General features: G+C 37.6%; 1 protein-coding gene across 1 annotated transcript; it reads right to left on the bottom strand.

The window, feature by feature from the left end:
- Nucleotides 1-24,314, bottom strand: SLC7A13 (solute carrier family 7 member 13). Its single transcript, XM_045806033.2, is given in 9 exon segments — nt 1-3,273; nt 6,309-6,337; nt 6,340-6,639; nt 6,642-6,668; nt 11,693-11,760; nt 11,762-11,822; nt 16,059-16,169; nt 16,172-16,667; nt 16,669-24,314. Coding segments are annotated over 9 exon segments (1,452 nt in total). The 5' UTR covers nt 16,729-24,314; the 3' UTR covers nt 1-2,973.
- Nucleotides 24,315-24,341: the final 27 nt, after the last annotated feature.

Below are 24,341 nucleotides of genomic sequence, written 5' to 3'. Positions count from 1 at the left end.
ATAAAGAGGAACTACTATAATCAATTTTCAATTTCATAAACCTCATGCATACATTTAGAATTCCCATCAACTTTTTTGCTCACTAATCATAAGGAGACAGTTAAGGTTTACAAGACATTTGAGAAAAGCCCTAATTCAACATGGACAACAGAAATACAAGTGCAGATATTGAATCTATGAGCTAAAAACAAATACAAATGAGACTTTGGAAATTAAAAATATAATAATTAGAATGAGGGAAGAGGGACTCATGAGAAAATCTCCAGAGAATAGGAGTAAAAACAAACAAAGATTCAAAATAGGAAAGAAAAGATAAAATCAGAAGACCAGTCCAGGAGGTCCAACATCAAAATAATAAAAATTCTGGAAAAAGAAAACAACAGAAATAGAGAGAAGGAACTTACCAATGAAATGATTCAAGAAAATTTCCCCCAAACCATAAGAGAATATTTTCTATACTGAAAAGGCTCACCAAAGGCCCAATGCCACAGGTGAAAATAAAGGGACGCTTAATTTTTTCTCTCATCTCAAAGTTACAGAAGTACCTTATTTAGAAATATAAAGCTGAAGCTTTATTCTCTACAGATTTACTGTGTGACTTCTCTATATTCAGGTAGTTTGTTTCCCATGCTTCTAAATGAGCACACGACTATATGCTGGGAAATGAATTGAATTTGATAAGTAGGAAGACCTAGTTTAGTAGGTTGAATAGTAGCTTCCCTAAAAGATACCCACTTGGAACATCAGAATGGGATCTTACTTGGAATAAGGGTCTTTGTGATATAATTAAAGATCTCAAGATGAAATTGTCCTGGATTTAGGGTGAGTGCCCTTATAAGTTGAGAAAGGAGAAGGAGATTTGACATACAAAAAGACAGAGGGGAGAAGACAGAGGCAGATACCAGAGTGATGCAGCTAAAAGCCAAGGAAAGCGAAAGATTCCAGCCACCACTAGGAGCTAGGAGAAAGGCACGGACTAGATCCTCCCTAAGGGCCTCTAAAAATAATCCATCTTGCCAACACCTTGATTTTGGACTTCTAGCCCCCCAAATTGAGAGAGAATAAATTTCTGTTTTTTTAAGCCACCAAATTTGTGATTTGTTATGGTAACCAACCCTAGGAAACTAATTCACCCTCTCCGAGCTATTCTAAACCTGCTCTGGCTAGAGAGGAAATGAAAATTCCTCAGATGTCATCTGCTTTGCCCTGATTTTGTGATGCAAACAAGAGTTAACATCTCAAAGGTCCATTTACACAATAGAAATGAGATCACTTTTAAACTTCAAGAACAGTCATACACAACTTATTAATTTCCACAGTACGCTTGGGTTAAATGGGTAAGTGTCATTAACTGCACTTCAGAGTATAGCAAATAAGTCCCTTGCTTAATGTCATCAAAGGAATTCTTGACAGATTGTCTTCAAAACCCACTCCACTTAAAGTAAATATGACAAGAAAGTAAAGCACTCATGGTCAGGAGTGGTACAAAAGGAATTGGAAAGCTATTGTATTTGCCATGCAAACATTCTAGAAGGCCTTATTTCCTATATATAAACATAAATATGTGTAAATATATATTTGTATAAATATATATATGTATATATAAAACTATATAAAATTCATGCTGCAATTTTCCTTGAAAGACAAATGTTAAAACCCTGGCTTTTGCTACCATCAGCCGATTTCTAGTCACCTTGTTATGAAACAAAAGTTTCCCTGAGAAATTTTATTGACCTGATAGACTTGCACGGGGGTATCTATCCCACACAGTCTTAGAGTAGACATGTCTCAAGCCATAATTAATAGGAAAGACTTTGGTGCCAAAACAGTGAACAAAACTATAATGGCTAGAACAAGGGACATGATAGCTGTGTTCTACCCTGCCACAATCAGACCATATCTAGAAAGTTTACATTGTTTACAGCATAAAAAATTAAGGATTTCTTAACATAAAAAGATCCTAGCAAGGAGGGGTGAAGGAATCAAGGTTTTCAAAAGCAGCAACTCTTGAGTACTGGGTGGGGTAGGGAGGCTGTTAAATCTGGAGAAGGGGAGACTCAGATCCATGAGATAGCTATCACTAAATACCTGAAAGGATGTAATACGAAAGAGGATTTCACTTGATGGGTAGAAATCACATTTCAGCTTCTTATTATGAAATGTTTTGGAAGGGTGGCACAGTTGGTTAAACTTCCAGCTCTTGGTTTTGGCTCAGGTCATGATCTCAGGGTTGTAAAATCAAGCCCCATGTCAGGCTCCACACGCTCAGCATGGAGTCTGAGAGTCTCTCTCCTTCTCCCTCTGCCCTCTCACTTGTGCTCACTCACTCTCTCTCTCACACATATACAAATAAATAAATAAATCTTAAAAAAAAAATAGGGTACATGAATTAGCTGAGAAAAATCAGCCATGACCGGGTTACTGTCCACTCTGCCATCAGTTACACACACTTTATACACACAACTACATAGTTTTAAGTAAGTCACATTTTAATCAAATGAAGACGTAGTAAACTTTACTCTAAGTCTCCTCAGAATTCAGAGGAAGGAGTACAAAGGAAAATAACCTAAAGCTCATGCTTCAAAATAAACTTTTAGGTTGAAAAAATACTACTAGTAGCGAAAAGCTAATAAGACAAATGGTGTTATTCTTTTATCTTCAAATCAGCACCAGTAGGATTCAAGAATGATGAAAAGAATGCTTTTTTACTTTAATTGCTAAATTTTATCACAAAGTCACTACAAATTCAGTAGTAAAATGTTGGGGTGCAGAAAAAAAATGAAAGAGGGAAAAATATTATCAATGTATCAAGCAAGGCAAACCAAAACAGAGCTTTAGTTATACAATGATTTCTGCCTGGGTTTGAAAGCTAAGTACTATCATGGGCATCTCTTTATACACTATTTTATTGGAGAAAGAAAGTTACCATGGGCATTTCATCATTAACGTTCCATCATGTGCTTGATCTTTTTTTTAATTTGGCATGTTTAAAAGGCTACTTTTTTTTTTTAACAGTTTCTGCTTCTGACATCTGTTCATCAGACACATCAAGATGCAAATATTAAACTGCAATTGTAAATAGCATGTTTGCTTCTCAAACCAAACCAGCCTCAATTTAAAATATATTAAAGGTATGTAAAACAGAAGTCCACTGAGAACAAAGAAACACACGTAGATATAATGTATATGTGGAGACTTCACTAAAGGGATCAAAACCAAACGTAGGCTGATGGCCATTGTTACCAATGGAATGGAATGGAATGGAAAAGACACCTGAAAAAAGGGCAAAATTTAAACAATAAGATATGAAAACCCATATAACGTATCTCCATAGTTATACAAACAAAAAACAAGATATAAACTAATGACAGAAAATGGGCTAAATTATCTGAGTTTAGCTAAATCTGGCTTAGTAGTTAGAATGTTCAAGACTTTCATCATCAGGGTATTATTGGTTGAAGGGAATGAACGTCGTGCTTGACTGTCCATGAGTGGAGATAATCATGATCATGTGATAGTAAGAGAACCATCTTCTGATCTAGGTGGAATGAATTCCTGAAGAGGGAGTTCCTAGGGCTCAAAGAAAGTTACAATTTTCCTGGGAAAATATCTAGGCAGTAGGAAATTCATGTCAAAAACACAGAGTATCCTCAGACCCTCTGTTATTCAGGCAGATATTGACACAAAAATATTATAACTTTACAGGTTCATTCTATTAAAAAAAATCAAAACAAAAAATTTTGGCCAAGATAATTCTCCCTATTTTTGGTAGGTTTTTTGTTTTTGTGTTAGTCAAAAAACTTGAAACCCTACTCTTGGTACCTGCTCTGCGTTAGGATTGTTAAGTATCCTGCACCAAACATTATCCAACCTAGGGAAAAAGTTCAATAGGCAATCACTTTTGATACATCTTTAATAAATAGATATGAATCTATACTCCCAAAATATAACTATATTCATATTTATGAAACCCTTTAATTAGAAGGTTATTCCCTTGTGGAATTTATTAAGAATTTCCTCTTGGGGCACCTGGCTGACTCAGTCAGCAGAGCATGAGACCCTTGATCTCAGGATGGTGAGTTCAAGCCCCATGTTGGGTGTAGAGTTTATATTAAAAAAAAAAAAAAAAAAAAAAAAAGGAATCTCCTCTTAATTTGTAAAACACCCCTGGGAAAGATAACTTGTCATCTCATAGCTCAATATCAATTATCAAATAACTGAGGGAAAAGAAAAGAGCATTCATGTGGCATTCAAGACAAGCATTAACTTATGGTTGCTCTTGCCTTTCTTTTTGCTGCAAATATGTATCAAATAATAATATAAATCATGATACCTATCAATGTCAGACTCTGGATTGTTTGCATGTCTTAGCTCATTTAATACATTACACATTCCTAGGAGGTAGGCATTACTTATTCCCTTTTAGATCTGAAGAAACTGAGGATCAGAGGTTAAATAACAAGATGATTCCTCCTTCCTTATGTATTTTCTGAATACCTGGAGGCCATCACGTGGCAATAATCATACCATGATTTTTGGTTCACCTGACTGTCCAGATAGATTATACCCTGCCTAAAGGCAGGAGCCACGTCTTTTCCTTTCTGCACCCAGAATACCTAGTAAGGTACTTAAAATGTAGTTGCTTCTCAATAACTGATACTCAAATATGCAACAGTTAGGGGACGGCTGGATGGAAGAAGTAGAAGGGAGGACTGAAAAAGGAAGGATGGTTTTAAGTCAACCAAGGTTGATAGTTAGAACATTGCTCTCCTTTTCCCTATTTTCTTTTTCTTTCTTTCTTTCTTTCTTTCTTTCTTTCTTTCTTTCTTTCTTTCTTTCTTTCTTTCTTTCTTTCTTTCCCTTTCTTTCTTTCTTTCTTTCTTTCTTTCTTTCTTTCTTTCTTTCTTTCTTTCTCTCTCTCTCTTTCTTTCTTTCTTTCTTTCTTTCTTTCTTTCTTTCTTTCTTTCTTAAGATTTATTTACTTATTTTAGAGAGAGAGAGAGAGAGAACAAGCAGGGGAAGACGCAGAAGGGGAGGGGGAGGGAGAGAATCCACGCAGACTCCCGGCTGAGTGCAGAGCATGACACAGGGCTCCATTTCACAACCCCAAGACCATGACCTGAGCCATAACTAAGAGTCAGACGATTAACCAACTGAGCCACCCAGGTGCCCTTTCCCTGTGTTCTTTCTTAAATTTCTTATATTATATATTTCTTATATGTGTTTGTATGAGCTAAAAGGCAAACACTCCAAAGAGACTGCCTAGATTTCAATCCTGGCTCTACTTCATGCTGTGTGAACCCAGCCAAGTAACAACTCTTCTAAACCAGTTTCCTCACCTATAAAATGGGGATAAGAGTAGTATCTGCCCGGGGCGCCTGGGTGGCTCAGTCATTAAATGTTTGCCTTCGGCTCAGGGCGTGGTCCCATGGATCTGGGATCTGGGATCTGGGATCGGGGATGGAGTCCTGCATCGGGCTCCCTGCTCCACTGGGGGCCTGCTTCTTCCTCTCCCACTCACCCTGCTTGTATTCCCTCTCTCAGTCGCTGTCTCTCTCTCTGTAAATAAATAAATAAAATCTTTTTAAGAAAAAAAGAGTAGTATCCGCCTTTTGTCTTACTAAGAGGATTAAATGTCATCATGCAAGCAAAGCTTTTAACATGATGCCTAGTCCACCAGGACTATTCTGATAATCAGCATCAAGGCCACCTTTCTCCAATAGTATCCTTATGCTGCCAAGTTTTTGCTTATTTCCTTTTCAATGATTAAAGGGCTCTCCTGTAAAGAAAACAAAAAACAAAAACAAAAACAAAACAAAACAAAAAAAGCAAATCTTCCTCATCCAGACTAAAAGTAAGTTTAAAGTAAGTAAAGTAGAAAGGATGGAATTTGTTGGTGGTCAAATTGAGTTGATGTTTCAGGACAGGAAATGCTATCACTTACGACCCCACAGCAGCACTTGCCTCTTCTATTTCCCACCTGCTAAATCTGACCCTGTATGTGCAAGATACTGCGTGCGTAAGGAGCTACAATGGTAAACAAAATAATCTCTGGCCAAAAGGCTCATAACCTAACCACCCAGAAGACTACCCTCTCTTTAGTAAACCTAATAGAACCTAGGAGATTTTAGACTGAGTGAAATCTACCCAATAAAAATGAAAACTAAGACCAGATTACCTTTATGCACTTCACGGTTTGCTAGTAGTGAAAAGGTCTACTCACAGATGTTCTGAATATAGTCTTCAAATACGGTTACACCCGATATATTTTATTTCACAAAGAAAAAAATTAGAAAACTCACTTTTACCTTATAAGGTCAAGGTAGATTGGGCTCCTGTATCTCAGTTTTAGTATTCCTATCATTGACAATACAGACCAAATAGAAACTACAAAATAAAGATAGTTTATCACATCAGTTAGGTTTGTAGAGACAATAACCACAGATGCCATAGTGACAAGTACTAGCACTGATATAAATGGAGAGGAGTTAAGACTAAGCATATTAAATAACAAAGGCAGTTGGCCCTCTTGGCCAACCATACATGTCACTCTTGAGGATTCAAATACATTAACCAGAAGGTTGCTAAATATTGAGGCAGAAATACTAAAAGGAATAACCCATGTTAATGAGGGGAAACTCTATCAGTCCATATGATAGCTACAGCATCTACAGAAAAATAAGAGCACACAAAAGACAATGTATTAAAAACCAGAACTAATGATAAACCTTTAAAGATTATTCCCGAATGAAAGCAGGAAATTCAAAAGGGAATTAAGAAAAGTCCATTTTACATGGACTTAACACCATATGCATATGTCCATTTCAGCCCTATCACACTGTATCATTAATGGTTATCATCTCACACATCATCCCCAGCAGTCCAGAAACTTCACTTCTTGAGGGCAAGGATCATTCATTTGTTTTCTATAAAAACTACTATTTAAGTTTTCAATAATACTTGTGAAATGGATGGTTGAATTGATGATTGCATGCTGATTTTCTAAAATGAGTTTACAGAGTGCTAATGGTTGCAATCAGAGTCAAAAGAGCACAGTGCAATGTTGCTGACAAAGGAATGAGACTTACAAAGGCCCTATATCATGGTGCAATTTGAAATACTTAATAGAAATTTAAAAATCAACCCTTTAGACAGAGAAAACAAATTACACATAGATTAAAATACTAATGACATTTGGGTGCTTGTCTAAACTATAGACCAATGGTTCTCAATAGGAAGTGATTTTGCTCCTCAGGGGTCACTTGGCAATATCTGGAGGCATTTTTTGGTTGTCACAACTGGGGAGGTAGGAGGTTACAACTGGCAGCTAGTGGGTTGAGGCCAAGGATGCTGCTAAACATCCTACAAGGCCAGGAAGCCGTCCACAACAAAACATTGTATGGTCCAGAATCTAGTGCTGAGATTGAGAAACCCTCCTGTTGACCAACCTTAGGGAATATTCTGATTTTCTTACTTAAAGGTGAAGAGATCTTATAAACACTATTTCAGTATAAGTCAGTAGACAAAAATGGTGTTGATGAAGAAATGCATCCATTGTTTATGAGAATCTGAGTCCAATTCATATTACATAGATATAAGCTAGGACAGATCATTCAGATACAAGGAAATAAGTTCTCAGTTTTTCAATGGAATGAGTACATCAAGACCCAGTATCCTTGGGAGTATGTGTCCTCTGGGGCTTTGCTCTGGTGCCAACGTTGCCTCTAGGACATCAACAAAATGTCTTATAACAAATAGTAAAACTTTTTCAATATGACAAAATTAAATTATCATCAATGGTTCTTGTTCTTAAAAATCTTTACTTTTGAATCCATTTTAAATAGCCTTAAGTGCTGTTTTCACTTTTTTCTCCAGTGCTATCCTATAATGTTGAGTCTTGTTTTAAAGTATTTCCTGCCTCACTTATTGTTCATTTCAAATAAGCTATTATCGGTTGTTCCTCCTGGACACCCATACCTCCACACATTTTCCATTTTCAAACACATTTCAGAAATACTTCTTTCCAGTAGTGAAGCCCTTGTTCTCCTTCGATTTCCTGTTGTACACTCTACAAACCAAGTTGGTTATAATTAGATGAAGTTCTAGTTTAACTCTGCTACTAATCTTTATCTCTATTCCACAAATCATTTTTTTCTCTTTTTATTCTTTTCCTCATGTCATTTATTTTCTTCTAAAATTTCTTTATATATCTTTTTGGTAAAAAGTGAAATAAATAATACTGAAGAGCGTAAAGTAAAAAGTAAATGTCTCTCTCCTCACCAACCCTTCATTCATGCACCCCCAGATATAACTACTGTTATCATCTTTTTGGATATTCTCTCAGAAATTTCCTATGCATATATAAGCATCCATGAGAGGTATGTAGGGTGTGTGTGTGTGTGTGTGTGTGTGTGTGTGTGTGTGTCTGTTCAGGCACACTTAGGGCTTGCTTTTTCTTTCTTTTTTTTTTTTTTACTTTCCAGTATATCTTGATCATATTAGTACATATGCATCCATCTAAGTATTTTAAAGAATTCTCAATATTCTATTATACAACTGTAAATTAAACTATTTAGCAATTGTATTTTTAAGTTGTTTTCCATTTTTTGCTAATACAAGATGTATTTTAATGGACATGCTTGTGCCTTCAGGTCTTGGTAGTTGTGCAATTCTCCTCTTAAAGTAAATTCTTAGAAGTGGGACTATGAGTCAAAAGGTAATACATTTTTAGATAAGCAAGATATTACAAAATTACCCTCCAAAAATAATTGTACCAACTCACCAGTAAGTGATTCTGACATTGTCACTTTCCTTTCAAAATTTCTAACCATATTTGGTTGGCCAGCTACCTGCAGGCTGTTTCAGGTCAGGGAAACCTTCCTAGCCTCTGCTCCCATACAATTTACTGTTTTAGATTATCTCTTCCCAGGTGGGGGGGTGGGGTAACTGGGTGATGGACATTGGGGAGCGTATGTGTTGTAATGAACATTGGGTATTATATAAGACTGATGAATCACAGACCTGTACCCTTGAAACAAATAATACGTTGTATGTTGATTAATTGAATTTAAATTTGAAAAAAGGGGGGCACCTAGGTGGCTCAGTCTTTAAGCCTCTGCCTTCAGCTCAGGGCGTGATCCCGGGGTCCTGGGATCGAGCCCTGCATCCGACTCCTCCCCTGGGAGCCTGCTTCTTTCTCTCCCACTCCCCCTGCTTGTGTTTGCTGGCTGCCTTTCTCTCTGTCAAATAAATAAATAAAATCTTTTAAATAAATAAATAAATAAATAAATAAATAAATAAATAAACAAAAATTTTAAAAAAGATTTATCTCTTCCCATGCCAATATTCTCTAGTTTTAATGATAACATGGAACTTTCAAGAACACTAAATGGGAGCACCCTTGTCAGCAGTGTTTTAGCAGGACTTCAATAACATTAAAATCCTCAAGCTGGAAAAGCCAGGAACCAGGGTTTCTCACTATGACATTTCCACACACCTCATTCTAGAGAGACATCCTTCCCACTGGGTTATAAAACTTATTCAAAATTATGGCTATTTTTTTCTTCTAAGAGAACAATCAGCAAAGGAACAGGTCAGAGCTCTAACACTGATACAAGCAAAAACACTGCATGATTAATAGCACTGGTTCTTTCTCCATATAAACTACAGAATCTAATATGTATCACAACTTGGTATAATTTTTTTCAGTGTTCGTCAAAGAAAATGTAGCACCCAATTCACGCCATATCTTAGATAATTCTATGTTCCTTTGGAACTTTTCATGTCTTTTAAATACACCCATTTGATTGAAAATATTTACTCCTTAATCCTTAAATTTCCTTAATTTAGGAATCTATTTCCTTTCTTTATAATTTCTCTCTTTCATTATATAAATTATGCAGTTCATTAAAGAAAATTTGGGAAATCCAGAAAAGAATAAAACAAAAATCACCCACAATATCATTCCAGCAGATCCCCACCATTAATTATTTATTTTCTGTTTTATATCATAATGTAGATCCTGCCTTTCTGTCATTGTTACATTATAAACATTGTCCCTTTACTTTAAATATTCATAACAATATGATCTTTGAAAAAGCTCAGAATGGTCTATTATATGGATTTCCATCAATTATTTATTTCAAATTTACTGGATACTTTGGTGATCCTTAATTTTTTGTCTCATATGTAATGCTATGATGGTTGTTCCTATGCATACATTTTTTGTGTATAGCTCTGATTATTTTCTTTTTTTAAAAAAAGATCTTATTTATTTATTTGAGAGAGTGAGAGAGATCGCATAAGGGGGGGAGGGTCAAGGGTCAGAGGGAGAAGCAGATTCCCCACTGAGCAGGGAGCCGGCTGTGGGACTCAATCCTGGGGCTGCGGGATCATGACCTGGGCCGAAGGCAGTCGTTCAACCATCTGAGCCACCCAGACCCTCCTCTCTGATTATTTTCTTAATTTAAATTCCTAATATAATAAAAGATGGATATTTGAATTCAAGAAAATTATTTCAAAATCTAAACACGGTCTAAGGATTATACGCCTAGAAGAGTAAGCATTACAAACCAAATTACAAGCATCATGGTCAAAACACTTCATGGGTCTTCCACCCATGTGGAACAATTGTGCCACCCATAAAATTGTTGCAGCTATCAGGACATACCAGATGAGATAACAGTAGTTTTTAACCACCAGGATGACCATAGCATCGGCAGTCATAACAGATGCCAGGTTCAATGAACCATAACATCTGGGTCAGCTGATCAGCAGTCCTGACCACACCCATAATTAATTTTGTAACTTTATTCTTTACATAATCAAAGTAGTTAATAAATCACTACTTGTTCTTATGCAATTTAGCATTTGGTTTGTTTCCACAAATGCTCAGAATCTTGATCATATTTAGTTCACAGTTCCCTAAGAGAGCTAGACCATTGTGAATCAACACTGATACCATGCATATGGCAGCTTCTTGCATGGCAGTTACGCAAGAACGGAGGCAAAGTGTATTAGGACTCTCACATTAAACCTCTCTTAGATTTACCTCCAGTGCCTCAAAGACATACCAGAGCAGTAATAGCTATTCAAAAGAGATTAGTCCTAATGGTACTGGATGTTAGTTTATCTCAGAACTTTATTTCATATTTCCAATATGTTCAGCGCCCCTTTGCCACCATAAATTTTAGAGTCATTTATAATAAACATTATATGACCTATTAATACTATTAATTACATCCATCAATTGCCATTAACATCTACTCTTTTAACTAACAATATCCCATATTTCAAGTTTATCATTCTTTATCTCATGTAGAAGAACATTTAGAAAATCAAGGTGGTGGAAGTTTTAATAGACCTAAGCACTGATTACATAGTGTCACTCTGGTGAGGAAAGATCATGAAAGGAATACAAATATTTTGAACCCTGTCTGTATCATATGTCAGCATTATATATATGTATTTTCCATATCATCAGGAATATGGCTTTCCATATTATCATACTTAACTATAAAACTCTTTCCTAAGCCAAATCATACTCTTTGGCCCCTTCGTTATTTTTGAAGGTTACAAGTTGACTCTCTATATAAGATAATGAAAAACAAACGGCAGTGTGACTGGTAAAGTGATACTGATGACCACTACTGTCCTTATTATTATTTATTGCCTCAGTCACTTGCATACAAACCTGAAGAGAGAATTTCCATGGGTGTCAGAACAGTCAGGTAGGAAATATTAGCCAGCAGATAAATGAATCACCAGAGGTAATGTAGTAAATATACATCTTGGAATTGTCTTTCTGGGTTTCTTCAACTCCCTTATAACACATAAAAGAGCAAAATCACAATGGGTAGAAATTATGTCTTAAATTTATCTCTAAAACTTCTTCATACATTAACTATTGGGCTGAATTCTTCCAACATGCACAGGCCACCACCACACTTATTCACACATACACACAAACACATTAGTGAACTGTTACACGACTATGGCCTTTCAGAGCTCGGTGATAAGTGCAGAAAAGGGGGGAAATTTTCTTCATTTTCCTTAGAGATGGTAACACTTCTGAAGAAAGTCACAAGAATGAAAATCAAAGCTGAGTCCATAGGACCCTGTGTGGTTTGGAGCCTACCTGTGTCTTCAGCCTCATCTATTAGGTACAAGGCATTTAGTTTGGGTAGTGGAATAAGATCATGAACAAAAACAAACAGGAAGCCTAACCTCAAAAAGAGCTATGCATGAATTAAATAATCACATAAATAAAAGTGATAATAGTGACTGAGGTAAATGTCCATATGAAAAGAGATAAAGGGTTTTGAGAATATATTATATGATAATTTGATGATCCCCTTTGCTATCTGTGTCATAGCAAAGGGGACCATCTTCAGTTTCTCAAAAGTGTCATAGCCCCTGTACCCATTCTCCATGTGAAATGTTCTTCCCTTTCCTAGTTGCTGAGCTGACACTTACTCTTCCTTCAGATCTAAGCGAAATCATAACTTCTTCTGGGAACATAAGAGAGGAAGCTCTCCTTGGCTAGCAAAACTGTCCTAGTACACATTTTCATAGCATATATGAAAAGAGTACAAGAATCAGTCATAAATTCTCTTTTCCTATAGGCTCTTTGCCTTCCCTTAATGTCAGTATTAAGTGCAAAAAAGAAAAGAGGTCATGATTTAGCATCATAGGTAATGGATTTTCTAGGATAGTCTTATTCTCAAATATTGCTCCATTTGTCACACCATTTTCCCCAATTTTGCCATTCTCTGAAAATTATCCCTGACATAAAGAATTGAACGTTATAGTTATGTGTATATAATGTGACCCTGTGCCCTGGCTACCAGTAATAGAACCAAGTACAGACCTCTGACTGACTGAAAGCCAATCACTGCCAGTATACAAGAAGATTCCTCTTAAGAATTTGAGCCAAATGTCAACAAAACTGAGAGAAAGAGGAAAAAAGCAACATAACAGTAGCAAAAAAGAAAGGTGGCTGATAAATCTAGTTTTTAAGACCTAGAGCTTCTCTAACTCTTGCTGCTCGTGAAGATCAGTTGCTCATGTTTTCCTTGAAATACAGCATTATTCTTCCAGCAAGTTCTTCTTTTATTGTTTAAGCCAATGTGTGTGGGTTTCTGTTACTTAAAGCCTAATCCCTCTGACTAATAAATATCTGTCCTTTGACATATGTCAAATCTGTTTCATCTGCGTCTGCCCACAGGTGGAATGTAATACCCATGGTGTACACTAATATGAGCTGATTAAAAGCTTAAGGAGTAAAGAATTCCAATGTTCTCAGCTAAATAATGCCTGAACCATTTACTAGTTGTGGGCTTCTGGACAATTTATTGACTGTCAAGGTTTCCATTTCCTTACTGGTATATTGGGGAGAATGGAAAATATAGGGACAATAAAATTCCAATCAAAAGCTTAGCACATTAATAAGTTATTAATGACTATGGTTTTCAGTCAAAGGTTTTGAACAAGCAAAAAGGCAACTTTTAGGATTAACTACACTTTCCTCTGGGCCTTTTACTCTTTCTTATTATGTATGAGATTTATAGAGAGTAAGGAATATAATATAACATAACATAACATAATTCAAGGTTATAATAGCCAGACAGTGAATATCCTTGGTCTTGAAATTAGAAGATAGATGTTCCTACAATATGCTTAGTCAGCTGCCTACATATCACCATTTTACAGATAAAAGTGTTACTTAGAACTTAGCTATACTTAAGTTTATTAAGTAAATTAACAATCCTAGCATACACTGAAATTCCTCCAGCTTTTGCTTACTGCCAGCTGCTTGTGAAGTGTTCTGTAATAGTTTATAGGTTAGTAAATTTTGTGAATCTATTTTCATCAGAGAAAAATTATCTAGCAGTGAAACATCTCTGGCAATGGAACAAAATGAATAAAACAGAAGCCAGAGATATCTCTTCTATCCTTATAAGAGAGAGCAACGAAGTGTGAGCGAGAAAGGGAAAGTCAAGCTAATTATGCTAGCCTCTCAAATTGCAGTGGTACATTTAATCACAAACTGCTTAAAAGAATAATCTTATATCATGGCTTTCTTTTCTCAACACTTCACTTTTTAAGTCAATGCAGACTGACATTCCTCTCATGTCCAAAGTTCACCAATGACTTCTGACTTAGTGAAATGGCTTCTACTCAATCCTCACACTCCTCAACTTCTGAAGCCCTTCACCATGTTGATTACATCCTCTTTTTTGGAGCATAGAGTGATTTTCTTTTATAATTCTCTCAACCTCTTCTGGCTTCTTCATTTCATCGACTTTCTCCACCTACCCTTTAAAAGTTGGCCTTCTCCAGTCATCTGTCTCCAACCTATGCCATTTTATTCTACTTCTCTCTATATACTTGCCTTAGTAATCCTATCCATTAACCAGCTCATTGGATGGAAACCGTTTTGCAATCACCCAAGGTTACATGCTGTGTTTTATCTGCACCTGCATACTTCTGGTCTCCACAGCTTCACTCATATTATTTTACCACTGGATTTTTTTTTAAGATTGTATTTATTTATTTGACAGAGAAAGAGAGAGCACAAGCAGGGGGAGCAGCAGGCAGAGAGAGAAGCAAGCTCCTGGCTGAGCAGGGAGCCTGGATGCCGAGGCTAGATCCCAGGACCGTGGGATCATGACCTGAGCTGGAGAAAGACGCTTAATCGACTGAGCCACCTAGATGCTCCGCTGCCGGAATTTTTGGAGTTCAGTGAAATTGCCACCTTTTTGATAACACAACAAAAGGTGATCTTACCATTTACTGAATTCTCACAGTAATCACATTGTTCTCTTATAACCACTTTTAAATACCATCATCCCATTGTTTATAAGCACAGAGTTATACTGATTTTAAATCATAATGACCATTTTTCAGATGAAGGAGAAAAAAAAAAAAGTAAGTCCAGAGAGGTGAAGATACTTGCCACAACTCATAAGTGGCAAAGGTCAGACAAAAATTTAGATATTGCCTTTTCCATTAGACTGTTAGCCTCTTTAGGGTAAAGAATATATCTTATTCATCTTAAGGCACTACTATAGGGTTTCAAAAATAGTCAGTGTTTAAAAAGATACTTGCTGACCAAATTATTTAATGCATAATGGACATATCAGTGACTCAGAGGGTCCTATGATTAAAGGAAATATGTGTTTTAAGAGTAGAGCCTACTTCATGTTGACATGTCAAGGAAAAGAACTGGCAAAAAAATTAAAGTTGAAAAAAAAAATCAAATAACCGAATAGGGACGATCTCTGAGGAGTGAGAGGGAAAGAATAGGATCCAAGGGGGGCACCTGGGTGGCTCAGTCGTTAAGCGTCTGCCTTTGGCTCAGGGCGTGATCTCAGAGTCCTGGGATTGAGCCCCACATCAGGCTCCTCTGCTGGGAGCCTGCTTCCTCCTCTCCCACTCCCCCTGCTTGTGTTCCCTCTCTCACTGGCTCTCTCTCTCTCTCTGTCAAATAAATAAATAAATAATCTTAAAAAAAAAAAAAAAAAAGAATAGGGTCCAGGGAAGAGGCTGATTTCAAAAATGAAGAGAGAAACCTTTGTCTTGACATTGAAGGGAAGAATGTTAAATCCAGCCTTTGAGCAATTATATTTACGATTCTCTTCTCTTTAGAAATACTTCAGAGCATAAGTGTATCACACCCACTCACAACACAAACACAGTCTGGCATTGGATCACTCCTGAGGAACATGTCCACCACCCCAGAATTCATCCATTAACAGAAAGGAAACTAGATTAGCATGGAGATCCCATATCTGTGGGCCCAGAAAAGAAAGCTGAAAAAAAGAAGTCATTCAATAAAATAAGCATTTTTGAATGAATGGGGGAAAACATTAAGACTGGGAGATAAGTGCAAGACTGCCATATTCTGACTCAATTTAGAAAGTAAGAAAGGAGAATAAACACTGAATCATCATGTATTTAAAATAAAATTCAAAATATAAAAAAAAAAGATGTACATTTCACATTGCATGCAGTAAGTCATGACTTGAGATTTTCTTTCTCAATGAATTGGTAATTACCTGCTATAAATGTAAAACATCCCCCGCCTGAAAATGCAAAATATCCTTGGAAAACAGCTTCTATAAACTGGGAGGCTTCTGGAAACTCAGTACCAAAAGAATTCTGAAAGATTGTACATCCTCCTTCCTTCCTCTCACCAGCGGTACCACTCCACACAGGGAAATAAGGCCGACTGGGGCCATTTTCAGCACTAGCCTGGCTGTCTGAAGCCAAGTCACCTCTTTCACACTGTGAGAATTCAGAATTCCCACAGTCCACAATATGGCTAGCGCCAGACATTTCTTTGGCAGCTTTGGAGCAGAGCAGCTGGGATAAAAAGTCTCGATGCTATACTCAGCAAGCGGTAGGGTTTGGCTGGCAGCTAACCCTAGCCCCAGAAACAAAGCTGTCCAGAGATTCAGGAAAGAGATCAAGTTGCCGAAACATCTTTTGAGAAAATAGTAGTGAGCTCCACAGTGTGGGAAGGTTATACCCATCTCTGCTGAGCAGAGAGTGGTCATCATGGAAAACAAGGTGCAGGCAGCCCAAATACACAGGGAGAGCCCCACATTCATGCAAGAGTACTTCAGTACAAAAAATCCTGTGCCAATTATATTAATGATTAAAAACACTTGTGCCCCAGCAATATCCAAACATTCTCTTGAGTTGTATCTTCTTCCCTTTATCCATTGTAATTAAAATATTTTTTAAAATAAAAATGTATATAAATCATAATTTCTGAATTTTTCTGCCCATATTGTTGAAAAGGATGTTCATGGATTCTCTGAAATAAAACAGTGCTGTCCTTTTTGCTCCACCTTGTTAAATATAGCCTATTTTCAATCATTAACAAAATATATGTGATACATCCAAGCAAAATAGTGTAAAGTTACTTGGGGGGGGGGTGTTCAGTTTAACTTGTTTCTTAATTATTATCAAAATAATACATTCGGATGGAAAAAAGGAATTTCAAAAAACATTATTACCACAAAACACAGGAGCTTCTTACTTGATTTCACTCCTTCCCAAACACATTCTAGTTCTTTTCTCTGGAAACAAGCCATTTATGTATGGTTTTAGTTCTTTTTGGTAGTTGCCTCCATAACTCTAAATAATATGAAAAGACTTTTATTCATAAATATCTCAACTTTGGAAAGCATCTATTGACTTCCTCCCATAAACATCGAGGAATCAACTCACTTACTTTCCTCTTACTTAACCTACTTCCTCCCATTTTTTATTATCAAGCTCTCAAGAAACAAAGTATTTACCTTCCATCAGCTCATGGAAGCCAATTAATAAGATGGGAGAGTGAAATGCCCTGCAACATAAGACTGTCCCTTAACCAGCCATCATTTTGGTAACCTGGGTCACACGCAGGAAAGATGTGAACGTGAAGTACAAGAGAAAGCCTGACCCCACAAACAGAGGGAAGGAAGTTTCTGAACATCTGAGCAAGGCCTGGGCCTTAGTAGCTCTTATATGCATCGATTTTACAATGCAAAGCATTGTTCTGAGTATCTCCAAAGCCTTGTAAGCTTGGGGTACACCATCAACCTCAGAAATAAATTATTTCCAAATTATCCTCTAAGAATGAATGAAAACATAATTGTTTATGTTTCTGTTTTGGTTGTGGCTATTTTCTGGCAGATTGCATCCAAGAAAATCCACTGAAAATACTGTATAGATCTCAATAAACATGACCAGGTCCTCTTCCAAATGAAACCATGCCTCTCATCCCATTCCAGAGAACAAAGACCTGTGACAGAAGGAGACCAGAAAGCTCACCTTAAGAGAGAAACCAAGTATGAGAAGTAAACTAGACATAGTGAGATAAGTACTACATGATTTCATTTATATTAGGTACCTAAAATAGTCAAATTTATAAAATCAAGGACTGGAATGGTGGTTATCAGGGGCTGAAGGTAAAATGAGGAGTTACAAATCAACAGTTGTAACATTTAAGCTAAATAAAATGAATAAACTCTAGAGATCTGCTGTACCACAGTGTACCTATGGTCAATAATAATGCACGTTGGAAATTTTTTAAGAGGATAGATCTCATGTTAATTGTTTTTATCACAATAAAATGTTTTTTAGAAGAGTAAAATATAATTTAACTCATGAAAAAACAAAAACAAAGTAGGAATAGAAAGCAGAGCTGGCCAATGTCCTGCCCATCAATCTCCCAGTACCTGTTACTTTCAGGAGAGACAGTGAGGGAATCCATTACCCATGCCCTGAATCTCACAGCAAGAAAATAAGACCAGAGGAAGAACCATGGCCTCCAAATAAGAGTGTGGTAGCTTTGTGGTGTGTCACTGTGGCTCGGCTGAACTACATTTGCCAAATTTCTCAGCTAGAATGGACCATAAGGACAATTCTTGCATGGGATTTGAAGTACACAAGTGCAATAGCAGTTGTTTTGATAGTTCATATTGACAAGGAACTTGACCAAACTTTAGTCAGGCCCCACTGAGCCCTCTTCTCAACTAAGCTGCATCCCTGGCCTGTTCAGCACAGTTTAGCAAGAATGCCCACACCCTTGATATCTAATCGAGTTCCTCTTAGTAATTTTCTATCCACTGACCCCCCTCACTCTGCCCAGCTCTTTTTGCTGTATTTGGGGTTAGGCTCAGTTCTAGACTGAAGTCTCTCTTTCCTCTATTTCAGTAACTCGAATACAATCTGTCCTGCCATTTTCAAACAAAAGTTCTGTGCAATTTTTCTTTTACAACATACATTGTCTTATATACAATAGGCTACCTCATTTCTGTAATTATCATGTATCTGCTAGCTTACTTCACTGGTATGAGGTGGTGACCAACCCTTCAAGTGCTCCACCTTCACCAAGATCTTCTTCCAGCCTCACCAACTTCAGGGTCAGGTGTGTGTTTAGCTCTATGATGAAGGGCCCCAACTTCTGCAAGATAGCCACACCATCAAGGATAGTGGTGATGAGAACTGACACAGATTTCAGTTCATTCTCATGAGCTCCAAGAGAATCCCTGTAGGTTCCAGCTTGTTCTTGTTCTTCCCTACTTTTACACCTATCGTTCCTTCTGTATTATTTGAACTTCAACTTCCCAGCAGCAGACTTGACGACAATAGCCTTATTAGAGACTAATTAATTAGCTCCCACAACTGCATAATGTCGAATCTCCATAACAAACAAATCCTTGTAATTATAAAGGTATGTAATTAGATAGAGATTCAGATATAGACGCAGCTAAAGATTTAAAGATAAATAGATATATACATAGATGTAGATACAGATGTAGACATAGATATAGGTAAATAGACAAAGATAGAGATACAGAGTTCCTAGAAGTTCTGCTGCTCTGACTGATACAAAAAGCAAAAGACTATGCCATCTCATGCATGCCTGGAGTCCTACAGTATTAAGGTATGTCTGTGATTCTGAAAATGAAGAATGTGAAACAATAGACTTGATCTGGGGTATCAATCCCCATTTTGACTTTCTCAAGACTATCAGAGTTTCCCCAAACTCAGGGAAAGCACTCTTTAAACAGTACCTCTGGTCTGAGGGACATATACTTGAAAATTCTATGTGGTGCTACTACATCAAAAGGGAAAATGTGCAAATCATCCAATATGAGGTTCACTGACATAGTTCCTGCAGAACCCAAAGGAATATCTTCCACACAGCATAAAAATAGGTGAGCTCAGCCATTAGGCAGAAACTCTGGAAGGCTAAATGAGAAAATGCCATGCCCATGCCTTCTTACACGTAACTTAAGAAACAGGAGACTGGGAACCACAGAGGAGATAATCTGAAAGACATCAAATCCTACAGTAACATGCCACCCTCAAGGGTTTGAGCGTTATTCCTTTTTATCTTTATTTTTATTTTTCTATAATTCATCTACTAAGAGATCTGTCATGATGGCAGATCAAAAGGTGTCAGTCTTATTGAGCGTATACCATTAACTCAATTGTATAGATAGGCAAAAAAAGGCTTATAGAAGTTCAGGAATATTTCTAATTCATATGCCTCTAGTTCTATCTTATTCCAGAGCCCATGATCTTAATTTCTAAACCCTACTTTTTTGTAGCCCTGACTTAAAAAATAACTTTGATAGCCACAATGCCAGATTGAGGACCCCCACTTGTCTGCTCTTCAATAAACGCAGCAAAATGCTGGAAAGTTTGCCAAAATCAACCTTTACTTTAGAAACTAATATAAGACTTTTAACAATCGGAGGAGAATTTATTCAGGAAAAATGTCTGGAGGCACCTGGGTGGCTCAGTTTATTAAGTGTCTGACTCTTGGTTTTGGCTCAGGTCATGAGCAAGGTTGAGATTCTCGCCCTCTCCCTCTGCCCCTTCCCCCTCCCTCTTTCTCTCTCTCTCTCTCTCTCAAATAAGTAAATAAAATATTTTTTAAAAAATAAAAATAAATTAAAAGAAAAAGAAAAAAAAGAGAAATGTCTTAACTTTATGAGTTTTTTAACTTGGCCTACTCCCATCCTCCTTTCCCCAGCTCCAAAGTAGCCTTGAAAACCAGCAGCCCCGATTATCATGGTAGCTGTGAAAACCAGCAGTACTGCAACCACTGAAAAGGGACAGACCAACAGCACCTGGAAGAGCACAATCTCCAATGCATTCTTCTCACTTAACATATCTCTTGTCTTTGAAAAAGCACCATTTGCAGGGATTTGACATTACTCAGAGCTTGCTCTGGGAAAATCCCTATCTGCAGGGCATTTGTCTGAAACAATCAACTGCAGTTGATTAACAGAACAACTGCCTAAGGCAACAATGCCTAGTTTAGCGAAAAAAATCCCAGCCTAAAATTTAAAAGGCAGATCTGGAAGAAGACATGTCCAGAAGGGTTTTTGAGAAGTGCTCACATATTCCTGAATATCTAGAAGGCCATGTACATGTTCAGGCCTATCCAAAGCCCAGGAAAGACCTGACAGGGCCCCAGTCCCTTACCTCTGGCTGACCTTGAGGCAGTGCAAACAGGAAATGAAGCCTAAGGCAGACTGGTGAATTGCCTTAGCCTCAACACACAGACTGAGCTCGTTGGCAAAGAGTAGAAGAACTACTGTTTCCAAGCATTTGTGGAAACCTCGGATCAGTTGTTAGCTGACTACTGAGCCTGCACAATAGAAAATGCCATGATTGTGCACTACAGGGAATACAGACTATATTAGGTTCCCAAGGCCGTAGTAATAAAGTACCAAAATCTGAATGCCTTAAAGCAATATAAATTCACTGTCTCATTGTTCTAGAGGCTAAAAGTCTCAAATCAAGATCTCAGCAGGGCCATATTCTCTCTGACAACTCTAGGTAAGAATTCTTCCTCCTCTCCTCTAGTCTCTGGTGATTTCTGGCAATCCTTAGCATTTCTCGATTTATAGATGCAAGACTCCAGTCACATGCTCTTTTTGCCCTGCTCTTCATATTGCCTCTCCTCTGTTCCTTTTTAAAGAAATTTCCCTTTTTAAAAGGGAATCCAGTCATACTGGATTAGAGTCCACCCTAAAGACCTCATTTTATTTTATTTATTTTTTTTTAAAGATTTTATTTATTTATTTGACAGAGAGAGACAGCCAGCGAGAGAGGGAACACAAGCAGGGGGAGTGGGAGAGGAAGAAGCAGGCTCCCAGAGGAAGAGCCTGATGTGGGGCTCGATCCCAGAGCACTGGGATCACGCCCTGAGCCGGAGGCAGACGCTTAACGACTGCGCCACCCAGGCACCCCTAAAGACCTCATTTTAAATCAATTACTTCTGTAAGGAATTACAGAATTAGTCCAGGAAAGTGATTAAACACACACACACACACACACACAGAGCAATAACAACAAACTATGGGAACAGGAAATCTGATTTTCAGAGGTGCCACATTATATTATCTAAAATGTCCAGTTTTGACAAAAACTTTTATGACTCATAAAAGAAGCAAGAGAGTATGGCCATACACAGGAAAATAAGCAGTCAATAGAAAATCCCCCTAAAGAAGCCCAGATGTTGGACACATCAGACAAACATTCTAAATCAGCTTTCAAAAACATGTTCAAAGAAATAAAAGAAACTGAATCTAAAAAATAAAAAGAAAGTATGATAATATCTCATCAAATAGAGAACATCAATAAGGAGATATAAGGTATTAAAGAACCGATAGAAATTCTGTAGTTGAAAAGTAAAATAAGTGAAATGAAAAATTCAGTAGAAGGACTCAAAAGCCGACTTGAGCTGACAGAAAAAAGAACCAGTAGAAAATAGATCAGTAGGGTTACACAATCTGAGGAGAAAAAAAATAATTTAAAAAATGAACAGAGCCTCAGAGACCTGTATGATACCAGTAAGCATACCAACATATACATTAATGGAAGTACTAGAAAGAATGAGGAGAAATGGGCAGAAAGCATATTTAAAGAAATAATGACTGAAAACTTCCCAAAATTGATGAAAAACGAATGAACCTCAAGTAGAATAAACTGAGAGGTTCACACCTAAGCACGTCATAGTTAAGCTGTAGAAGGACATAGACAGAGAAAGAATCTTGAAAGCATCAAGAGAAAAAAACAACTTACCATGAATAAGAAATTCTCAATGAGATTAATGCTTACTTCTCATCAGAAACTATAGAGGCCAGAGGCAGTGGGTTGACATATTTAAAGTGCTGGGAGAGTTGAGGGGAAGACCACCAAGGAAGAATTCTACATCCAGCAAAACTAGTCTGCAGAATTGTGGGGAAAATTAAGATATTCCACTGTAAACCAAAGCTAAAGGAATTCGCAACCATCATTTCTATCCTAATGGAAGACTTTCAGTCTAAAATGAAAAGACACTAGGGGTAGCTGAAATCCACATGAAGAAATAGAGGATCAGTAAGATAACTACACAGATAAACATAAAACACAGTACAAATGAATTTTGTAGCCTTTTTTCTCCTATCTGATTTAGAAGACAACTATATAAAGCAATTAATATAAACCTGTATTGATGGTCTTATAATGTATAAAGATGTAATTTGTATAACAATAATATCACATGAGAAGGGAGGGAATGGAGTTGTATTAAAGCAAAGTTTCTGTGTACTATTGAAATTAAGCTAATATTAATCTAGGCTAGATTACTTTTTTAAGAAATATTTTGTTTATTTATTTGAGAGAGAGCAAGAGACAGCACAAGCAGGGGGAGAGGGAGAAGAAGGCTCCCCACTGAGCAGGGACTCTGGGATCAGGACCTGAGCCAAAGGCAGATGCTTAACCGACTGAGTTACCCAGGCACCCTTAAGCTAGATCACTTTAAATTAGAATGCTAGTTTTTTTTTAAAGGGGTTCTTTTATCATTATTATTATTATTTATTTATTTGACAGAGAGAGACAGCGAGAGAGGGAACACAAGCCAGGAGAGTTTGAGAGGGAGAAGCAGGCTTCCCGCGGAGCAGGGAGCCCGATGCAGGGCTCGATCCCAGGACCCTGGGATCATGACCTGAGCTGAAGGCAGATGCCTAACGACTGAGCCACCCAGGCGCCCCTAAATTAGAATGCTAGTTATCATACTCAAGGCAACCACTAAGAAAATAACTTTTAAAAAAGGAGTAAAAGAGGTACTATGTGACCCTGGTCTCTGAGCAAGTGTGGAATAGGGGAAGCTAACCTTGCCATTTCCTCCATCCTCTTCCTTTGAGGCCAGGTTGGGCTCCATGTCCTCTAATGGTCCACTGAATGAAGGCTAGGCCAGGGAGCCCAGGAAAGCAGCAGTGGAGCAGAGACCATGGAAGAGGTTGTAGGGCAACGCATATTCAGCTCCTGGGCATCCCCATGTCCCAGCCCACCACAGATCCTCTAAGCACACAGCTCTGGCTCTTTCCCAGCACCAAGGACCTCAGGAGGCCATTGCCTCAGAGGATGGTAGCAACCCACCAGATGTACTACACCTGCGGGTGCATGGTAAAATATTTAAAAATACAAAAAGGAGGGGCGCCTGGGTGGCACAGCGGTTAAGCGTCTGCCTTCGGCTCAGGGTGTGATCCCGGCGTTGTGGGATCGGGCCCCACGTCAGGCTCCTCCGCTGTGAGCCTGCTTCTTCCTCTCCCACTCCCCCTGCTTGTGTTCCCTCTTTCGCAGGCTGTCTCTATCTCTGTCGAATAAATAAATAAAATCTTTAAAAGAAAAATACAAAAAGGAATTTAAATGGTACCCTGGAAAGTATTTAACACAATAGAAGGAAGTAATGGTGGGACAGAGGGATAAAAAAGACATACAGAAAACAAATAGCAAAATGGCAAGCATAAATCCTACCTTATCAGTGGTACATTAAATGT

The sequence above is a fragment of the Ursus americanus genome, chromosome 9 (genome assembly GCF_024610735.1).
Source record: "Ursus americanus isolate L20-20 chromosome 9, mUrsAme1.1.p, whole genome shotgun sequence".
NCBI lineage: Eukaryota > Metazoa > Chordata > Mammalia > Carnivora > Ursidae > Ursus > Ursus americanus.
The sequence above is the reverse complement of the archived record's forward strand: the minus strand, read 5'-3'. Positions and strand labels throughout refer to the sequence as shown.